The sequence below is a fragment of the Amyelois transitella genome, chromosome 16, assembly GCF_032362555.1.
Source record: "Amyelois transitella isolate CPQ chromosome 16, ilAmyTran1.1, whole genome shotgun sequence".
Classification (NCBI taxonomy): Eukaryota; Metazoa; Arthropoda; class Insecta; order Lepidoptera; family Pyralidae; genus Amyelois; species Amyelois transitella.
Window position 1 is genome coordinate 1,386,284 of NC_083519.1, and position 10,515 is coordinate 1,396,798.

Below are 10,515 nucleotides of genomic sequence, written 5' to 3' on the forward strand. Positions count from 1 at the left end.
TTGCTTTTTAGTCTGTGAAAAAAAAAAAAATAGATTGTGCATGTCTCAAAAAAATGAAAATGGCGATTGGTAAATTTTTGTTCAGAGTTTGAAAGCACAATCTCTCGGCATTTATTCAAAAAGTTAAATATTCGTTTGTGTGAAACTGTGAATAATCATTAGGAATGGGTGATGCTTTGGTAGAACGAAGATCCACCGCTCGGTTCTTTTGCCACAGGTGTAACATAGAATTTGAAGATGTTTTGCAGGTAAAAATCAATAAATTGAATTATTTTAGCCAAATATACGTGAAGAAACTTAAATTTTCATCAGTTTCAGTTCCTTGTATGTCAAGGTCGTCATTTGATAATTTTATATTGATCGTTTTGCCGAATGGTAGCTAATCTGCATATGCGTACATGACTAATATTATTGCAATTTCATATTTGAATGCTGCAGCCGGTACGTGGTCTGGGTTTACGGTTGTTAACAATGTTTTTCGGTTATTCTATTACATTTAAGACGAAAGGATTGAATTCTGCTTCCAAGTTTGCTTGTGACATGTCAGTGATTTTCATGTAAACATTGCCATTACGTCGCGATCACGTTGACTGAAAATTTGCCTGTGCAGACATTGGTCATACGTAGTACATCATATTTCTTGTGATGCAATTTGTTTTGTCATTGACATGCTGTAGTACCTATAAACAGAGACTTCAGGAAGCTCCAAGCAGCTAAAAATATCTTCATGCAGATAACAAACTACCTAGATATTTAGGTGTCAGTTGCAAAGTTTATGCTTATCTTGTTGACAATCTAGTTTAAATCATTGGTGGCATATGCATGGTTCAATAATTTTCTTACTGACAGTTCATCACATAGTAATTTATAATTTTATTAAACATCAATTCTATCATTAAGCCAAACAGCTGAATGTGGCCTATCAGTATTTTCAAGACTGTTGGCTCTACCCCACATGAAATATAAATGTGATTTTATTAACTTATTTGTTTTGTCGTTCCCAGCACCGATAGAAATAAAAAAATAGGACTACGCAATCTCTTTTTCTTGGCATAAAGAGCAACTAAGGGATGGGCTTATAAACTTTTGAATTCTTCTTATAGGCAATGAGCTAGAAACCTGTTTGCCAGCCAAACAGCTGAATGTGGCTTATAAGACCAGACTGTTGGATATTATCATAGCCTTTGTGACTTTTGTCAAAACTTTAATATATATATTGTATAAGTGGAATAAAAGGTGCTAATACTTTTATCCAAAGAACATTTAATTTAATCAGGTCATTTTATGACTGTCATTGTGATAAAGGTTTTGTAATTAATGATAATATCTTGAAGTAAACAAATATCAAAATAGAGCAATAACTATGATTTCCAATTAAAACCCTTTGTTTAAAATACATACACATAATAATCACCCCTTTTTCCTAGGGGGGTACACAAAAACTCCATCTTTCATACATTTGTATATTAACACCTTGTGGGTTAAGTCAATCTAAATATTTTTAATCCAATAAGAGCAGAGAGGAAATTCAATTTATTATCAGTCACAAAATGAAAAAGTTAGAACTGATTGTTTAACATTAAAGTTTTGATTGGCTGTGGTTGGCTTTTCAGGTTTATTCATTTGTTATCTATCATACTTGTGTGTGCTGTGTGGTTCCTGGCACCAACAGAAAAAAGAATAGGACCACTCCATCTCTCTCCCATGGATGTCGTAAAAGGCGACTAAGGGGTAGGCTCATAAACTTGGGATTCTTCTTTTAGGCGATGGGCTAGCAAACTGTCACTATTTGAACCTGAATTCTATCATTTACCCAAATAGCTGAACGTGGCCTATCAGTCTTTTCAAGAATGTTGGCTCTGTCTACCCTGCAAGGGATATAGATGTGATTATATGTGAAATGTGTTATCATACTTTTCCAGATACCTTAAGGTATCCTATGTAAGTACATATATCTAAAGTGCATAATATGAATTGAAAAACAATTGTTAAACAAAAGATATACAAAGCAGATTAATTTGCTACTGGGAACATATGAAAATATTTATTTGTTCTGGACAGTTGTGATGCCTTAAAGAGCTTACAACTCCTTAGACTGACAACTCTTCACAATGAGGCTGGCATAATTTTCAATTTAAAATTTCAAAAGCCTTTTTTGGGGACTCTCAGATTTACAATTACACATATACAATTATAATAAAAACACATCAGTCTCCATCAGCATATCCTGTAGACACAAAGGCCTCCTCTAGATCTTTCCACTTTTTCCGGTCACTTGTGAACCTCACCCACAAGGCACATGAGGCTGGCATAATAACACCAAGTAAATATCACGAAGCAACGACAAACATACATAAAATGATGCATCTTTCCCAGATTGGTAAGCAGAGACTATATTTATTACTACAAAGATATTTCTTGTAAAAAAAATATTTGTCATTACAGGACTACACATGTCCATATTGTGCCAGCGGTTTCATTGAGCAGCTGGAGAATGAATCTGAGGTGCTGGCCCTCTCTGGGGATGACTTCAGTGATGCGGACATGAGCAATATCGATGATATGAGCAATATTGACGATGTTAGCAACCTTGACGATTTGGATGACATGCATCAGGTGAATAAACAATCTATAATTTCAATTGAGAAAACACAAAATCTTTATAAAAATTATTGTAAGTATATCGGGTTTTGTGAAATAAGTTCAAACATGAAAATTTACCACTTATACAGTAACTTATTATTATCTATGCTCTCGGGCGTTTAATCTAGGATCTTCCTATGACTAAGATTTAAGAATTCTTCTCTCACATTGCAGAGGTTTGAGGTTGCAATTGCAATCGATATGTACCTAAGTCAGGCAATGTATTTCGTTCACTTAGATTGCCGTTATTATAAATGCCTTTATAATCCATGCAATTAAGAACTATGAAGACTGTCACAATGATAAAACGGATTTGAAAGGCAGCCTAACTATGTGGGGAAAATGTATAGGTCTATTCATATCTGTCTATTTATATCCTTCATAGAGTATGGTCCATTTTTTGGTATTTACCGTGTTTATTTTCATGGTTAAATATTAATTTTAAAATGTATTGTCAAACAAAAATATGTATCAAGATTGTTTTATTTTATTTCTTACATACATATATACCTACAGGCACGTCGTTTTGAAAAGTCTGAAAAGCCACGTTTAGCTGTGTGGCTTTATGATGAAATTGAGATTCAAATACTGACAGGTTAGTAGCCCAACGCGTCTACGAGAAGTGGTTTGCATAACGGGCTTTATGTAATTTAAATACCGACACCAAGGTATGCGGGGTTGGTTACCCTTGCAATGCATAGGATGGAGGCCTCAATTTTTATTCCCTTAATTGTTTTTTGAACAAAATTTGCCATTATAATTTTTATCATGAGAAGTGAAAACCACATTGTGTAACAACGTAATTTGTGGCGTGACGAGTCGCCTTATCAGCTTTATGAGAGAATGGCCTTATCAATTCCACGATGCGTCTTATTTTATTGTCGTTATTTCTACAAATTAATTGCAAAATATCTCGCTTGAAATATATTTGAGGCTTTGATAAGTTTAAAATTGGTGCAAGCTCTTAAAAATAATGATAACATATAGAACTTTATAGTATGAGACATCCATCCTCTCATAGATTGTTGTGATTGTAGACAAACCTTGGTTTATTTAATAGTTTAATTTGGGGATGCCCCCAGGAAGGGTGATATTTGCGAGAAAAATATATTTTATACAAATAGGAAAGTTCCGCTAACTTGCTCAACGTTTGTGATTTGACATTAACAGAAGATATATTTATTTGTGGGTATCATTTAAGTTATCGTCAAATTAATTGGATTTGCATTTCTAAAATAATAAGGTTTATCTAGTTATTAAGTATTGTCACTAAAATGTAGTCGGCAAACAATATAAAATCAATTCTACAAGAAATCATCTTAAATTATTGATTTGTTCATGTTTCAGAGCACTCCACCTATGTTGAACGACTTGGCGTTTCTCATGTCTGGCGGTCGACTACGGTAAATATTTATTTTATTTAATAAGTTTTCATATCAAAATATATATATCTTCTCCTCCTTTATATATTTGTGTGCGTTCATCTAATTTTATACCTACCTAAACTCGTAAAGTTTGTCGGGGGTTCCCACAGAGTGAATTAAATCACTCAACTATAAAATTTATACTGAAGGTTATACCCGTTTTGGTTAGTTTGCTGATGGAGCCTTCATACCGGATAGGATATGCTAAGGGATAGGCTAATAAACTTTTCTTTTGGGCGATCACTATTTGAATCTCAATTTGATCAATAAGCAATACAGCTGAATGTAGCCTTTCAGTATTTGGGAAACTGTTGGGTCTGTCTATCCCGTAAGGAATCAAAACGTGTTTTTATGTTTGATGTAAGTATATTATTTAGGGAAAGAGGGAGATGTAAATGCTTTTGATTGTTTTCAGTGGCGCGGGTCGGCGGGAGACGCTAATGGAACAGCTGGTGTGGATGATCGGTGGAGCCCGGCCCGCCACCGGCGCCGTCACGGCCGGGGCTCCGTTCGTGCTGGTCGGCGCGCCGGGAGACTACGTGTTCGGCGGCGAGGGTGAGGCTGCTTCATTCTTATGTTGTCCTGGTACTTCGATCGGGTGAACTGTGTGTTTGTTTGCGACTTTCTTTGAGAAGTCTTTAAGACTAAAGGGATCTGTGGGATATTGTTTCTTGATTTCTGTGACTGTAACATTACCTAGTCCAAATGAGTAAAACAAAATTTTATTTTTCCGTCTATTTGATAATCAGACATGATGACATAATTTATTATACTTGTCAAAGTTCGTGATAATAAGTGGTAGGTGGGCCATATGCCGTTAGCTTAGTAATAAAAACATATTTTTACATAAAATTACCCTCAAGTTTGAAGTTTAGTTTGGCCATAATTATTTCTGTGACATTATAGAAAACTTGAGAATAAAATCACAGACTTAATGATAAATTATTATTATCAGCGAATGTGCTGGGTAAAGCTGGTGTTCCGGTCTGACTACCAGAATGGTAATACAGTGGTCACCTTGCCGGTCCAACTGTTGGCTATACCTTCGCATGGGTAAGCTAAATAGGGTATGTGTTTGTCAACAATATGATATGGTCACACTTTAAAAAAAAACATTTTTTTTTAGGGATATTACCCTGTGTGGCTTCTATTTAATAACACTACAAATTTAAAATCAATTTGTTATTGAAATTTACTTTAACTTTTATTCTTGTATATCATGTTTTGTAATTTCTATTTTCAGGTCTTTTATACGAATTCCGAGTAAAGAGTAGCAGGTAGCAGTAAAGTCTACACAGAGAAAAGAATTTTTAGCATTTTGCTACTCTTAACTTGGAATTTGTATTAACAAAATCTTGAAATAATAATGTCTCCGCCCGTAATGCAGATGTTGTGATTATCGTACATACCTGGTTATGTACTTTATGATTTTAGATATAAACATATAAACTTTCACAGTTAATTATCAGGCTACCATAAACATTACATAGGTTTAGACGCGGTAGTGACTCAATTATAAGGGCAGCTGGAAAACGCGGGCTCTCCGCCTTTGCCGCGGGAACAGTAGTAGCATACAGTAGCATTTAGTCAATTTAAAAAAAGATTTAAACCTATTGGGGTCGGCGCCATACTTATTGAATTCTATATGTGAATGGCCTTACATAATACTCTGTATGGAATACACCAATTTTGTTACTCCTATTTCACTTTTACAAATTTCCATGATACATACATACCAGGCTCACATAAACACGTTGCACTACACAGGTTTAGACGCAGTAGTGACGCAACTATTAGGCCAGCTTGAAAACGCGGGCCCGCCCCCGTTGCCGCGGGAACAAATAGCGGCGCTGCCCAGCGAGGCGGTCACAGAGGAGCAAGCGGCGGCGAATACGTCGTGTTCGGTTTGCTGGGAGAACTTTCAACTTGGTGAGCCCTCTTTTTTACCCTGTTTTGTAATTTTTATAGGTATGTTTTCTATACATACATACATATAATTACGTCTATATCCTTTGCGGGGTAGATAGAGCTAATAGTCTTGAATAGATTGATAGGCTTCGTTCAGCTATTTGCCTTAATAATCTAATACTCATGTACTATGTATGTTGTACTCATGTTATGAAAATAAAAAATTGAATTTGTAATTAATATTGACAGGTTGCTAATCCATCGCCTATGAGAAGAACACCAAGTTTATAAGCCCATCCCTTAGTTAGTTGCCTTTTAAGGCATCCGTGGGATAGAGAAAGAGTGGTCCTATTCTTTTTTCTTCAAGATAATTTTTAAGTTTATCAAGAAACGCGGTCGTCCGTATCATGGTCGCAAAGAGCGCGCCCCGGCTTCTCTCCAGAGAGGTAAGGACGTAAACCGATTTTACGACCGATGGGATGGCGTCGATTATGATGGTAAGCCTTCATATTTATCTAATTTTATACAATTTCTACGAAAAGTTGGTTGGTCGCTTGGATTCTGAATCGATCTTAAATACAATGATTCTTTATTGAATTAATGTTGGCTTATATTCTTTTGGTCTCCAACCAGATGCGAGTTAATTCATTCACTCCGGATTTCAACTGTGTATGATCCACGCGGGAAGAATTTGTGTTTCATATTTTAAAATGTTTAACATCCATTACTTGCATTTACCTACAGGTGAAACAGTGTCCCGGCTGGAATGTGACCACATATTTCACTCGACGTGTATATCACCATGGCTGCAACTCCACGCGACGTGTCCAATATGCCGGCGCTCGCTCTTGACTGAACCCCCCGCGTCTGAAGCACCGCCCCCCGCACCCCCTACCACTACCACCACCACGACCGCGCCGGCTACAGGAGAACAAGAACAGAGTTAGTTTATCTCTTGTTGTAGTATGAATGCCTAGTACATGTTTTCTCCATTCCAATTGGCTAAGGAAATCGTTTTTAAGCCTTTAGGATATTATTAAATTCTAAATTCTCTATTTTATACCCAAATTTCATTTTACGATAACATCTTGTGTCATCAATTTATTATTATCCATTAATCACTTCATATACCACTTAAGTAGACATTAAAATCATAATTACTAGTTTACTCAGCCTATATCAGGTGACCCTGTTCTTATTTATAATAAAAAATATTTTCATACAAATATATTAGCTACTAGAGGCCGCCCGCGACTTCGTCCGCATGGAAACCCTATCAATCCCGCGGGAACTCTGGGATGAAAAGTAACCTTTGTGTTATTCTGGGTCTTTAGCTGCCCACATACCAAATTTCATCGTAATCGGTTCAGTAGTTTTTGCGTGAAAGAGTAACAAACATCCATACCGACATCCTGACATACTCACCAACTTTCGCATTTATAATATTAGTAGGATTATTTAAATATATTCGCGCGTCTGAAACTCTTCCTCTGCCTCATCGGCTGCAGGAGAACAACAATATCACTGTGAGTAGATATATCTCTTGTTGTATTATGAATGCCTAGTACATTTTGAATTCTCCATTCCAATTGCTTGGGTTTGCTGATGACTAAACCCGCGACTGAAGCTCCGCTCCACGCCGCGCCGGTTGAAGGAGAACGACACGGCCACAGTGAGTCTCTGGTTGTATTATAAAAGCCTATGAAAATACATTTCTTCTGAAATCCGCTGCGTGGTTTTCTCTGATTGACTGTACGCCCGCGACTAAAAATTTTATTTTTAAACGAGGTTTTATTTTTAAACAGACTACAAAGTATCCCGACTCATATAAAAAATGCGAAAGTGAGTTGATTTGTTTGTTACCTCTTCACGGGTTATCTACCGATCGTCTTGACCTTTAATCCCGGCAAAAACTAAAGTTCCCGTGGGATTTGCAAGAAACCTGTATTCTTTTGAAGTTGACGCTAAATTCGTCGCTTTTTTGTAGACGGCGTTAAATTAACGCAAGGAAAGCAGCGAGTAGAAGGTAGTCATATATAAATATAATAGCAACAATTTCCTCTTGAACCCAGGTACCCCGTCGTTTCCCCACGTTTTATTGCGTCGGATCCCCCACGGGCGCGGCGCCACGCAGACGTGGGACTCGGCCGACACCAGCAGTTCCTCGGCCTCCATGTCCACGGCGTCTTCCGTCACCGCCGGAGGGGTCTGGGCACCACAGACCAGATCCACCACAAATTCTAGCACAACAACTAACTCGTCAACCTCCCTCAACTCGGATAGAGAACGACAGTACAACATGGACATTGACTTCGATTAACTTCTTAGTACTTTATGCGCGCCTGGTACTCGTGTCGGTCCCGCGTCTCGGCAATGGTTGTGTTGTGGACTGTGTCAGTAGTGTACGGACTTCGTGCGGCCGATTGTTCAGTGGACTTCTCAAAAGTTATTACCTCCTGGTAAAAGTGGCGTCGGCGTTGAGAATATTAGTCTTGTTTGTCTGTATGTTGGAGTTTATGTATGAATTGTCTCCAATTTTACTAGACTGGTATAGCTAGTATTTATTCATTGATAAATTATATTATTTTTGTATAAAAACAAAATGTTTAATTTATTTCTTAATGTATTTGTTTGGGCTTGAAACAAATTTGCATAAACATTTCATTTAATTCAATACTACTTGTATTTTATGAAAATCTGTTGGAAATCGTTTCTGCTTTTATTAACTAATTTAGTCAAAATAAAGATAAAATGTTTTGTTCATAATCACTACTCGATAGATATGATATAATATAAAAACTAGTGAGAAATTACACGAATGAAATTAGAATAAATAACTATAACGTCGCCAAATTTTTGGTATGTATATTATTAATTTATATCATGTTTTGGCGTAATGAATTACCCTAAAATAACGTACTAAAAATTCATAAAACGAAAGTATAGATTTTCATGAATGCATTTAAATTAAAACACATTTGTTTCAAGGACAAACGAAAAGTGAGGTATACTTAAAAAAATATTGTTATGAATACAACCATTGTACGAGTGTTAATATGTATAAATATATAATGAAGTTCTAGGGTAACAGTATGTCATATATATGAACTGTTAAAAGTTGTGTGCCTTTATTTGTATCGCTGCATAGAATACACTTATCAAATAGTGTCAAATCGAGGGCAATGGTAGTCTGTTCGTCATCCTGTTACATATGAAATATGTATAAAAATAAACACTTCCATTAGATGTATGTGAAGCTATGTTATTGACTAGTATATGCAAATGTATAAAAATAAATTAATTTATTGAAAAAAATAAGTGACTTAACTTATTGATGTACCAGAATTTTCTTGTTTTTCAAATCATAGTTACATATAATCATAAAATCATTCACTATGTAGGACTAGAAAGTAGTTTCTATATTACAATATAATATTTCTAAATCACCAACTTCTTACTTTTATACTATCTATTATTTCACTATGTAATTGTCTAGACAAAGACAGCATGATTGCCGTGTGGCTCCCGGCCAAGAATAGGGCAACTCCATGTCTTCCTGTGGATGTCGTAAGAGGCGACTAAAGGACACGTTTAAATATCTAAATTCCAGGCTCCACCATAGTAGCTAAAGATAATCACATTAAAATAAATAGAATAATAGAGCATGTAAGTTGAGGCGTTTTTGAATGTAAATGACTTCGCGAGAAGGAAAAGGATAGCAGATTCGACATGTACAAAAGTAAAAAAGCGTGTAAATAAATTGTATGACAAAATATTAAAAAAATCCTCGCGAATTATATTTACTAATGTTATAAAACAAAACCACCATTGCCCTTTATATGTTTGACAGTTTACCATAATAGTTACGCAAGATGGCGTATAAGGAGATTGGTTTTCAAAGGGACAGTGAAACAATGCCCGATTTTTTTAATGTATTGTATAGCTACTTATACTTTTTGCCACATGGGCTGACGTGTGATTTTTACGTTGAGTTTTGATGTAAATTTTGTAAATATAAATCGTAACTTAGGCATTTGTTTGCGATTAAACAATTTATTAACAGTGATCATTTGTACGGTTAGACCACTTGTAGGGTACTTTGGTGTATATTTGTAGGCGAAAAAAGTTAAATTTATGTTTCCGGAATACATTGGCAGATGGGAAATATTGTTTTTTTTTCTGCCACTTGATATGCGCTAGTGAATTTAGGACAAAGAAATATTGTAGCAATGTTATAAATGCCGAATACTCGCCAAAATGCAACGGTTCAGTGCTGCCCAGTTTTGAAAGAATAAATCCATTTATTCATATATTGAGCCTTTTAGTAAAACCTTTTGTTACTTGCCACTGTAAAATGTACCTCTATCAGACGTGACTCAAATCTAATTCCAATGTAAGAGACTGGTTGCTTGCGACCGTATGTTTTTCTGGCCTATCTGTTCTCGAGAAATACTGTATTGGCCGGTAGATGGCGCCACGAACAATTTGGCTAGCGATTTTGAACTTTATTTCAATATGATATGAGTGAAACTGTGTGATT

General features: G+C 35.9%; 1 protein-coding gene across 1 annotated transcript; it reads left to right on the forward strand.

Moving 5' to 3' along the window:
- LOC106140785 (E3 ubiquitin-protein ligase RNF115) lies at positions 1–10,285 on the forward strand. Its single transcript, XM_060948438.1, has 7 exons — positions 1–248; positions 2,446–2,616; positions 3,991–4,046; positions 4,483–4,622; positions 5,835–5,996; positions 6,720–6,917; positions 8,048–10,285. Exons 1-7 carry the CDS (start codon positions 165–167, stop codon positions 8,293–8,295), a joined length of 1,059 nt encoding a protein of 352 aa, XP_060804421.1. The 5' UTR covers positions 1–164; the 3' UTR covers positions 8,296–10,285.
- Positions 10,286–10,515: the final 230 nt, after the last annotated feature.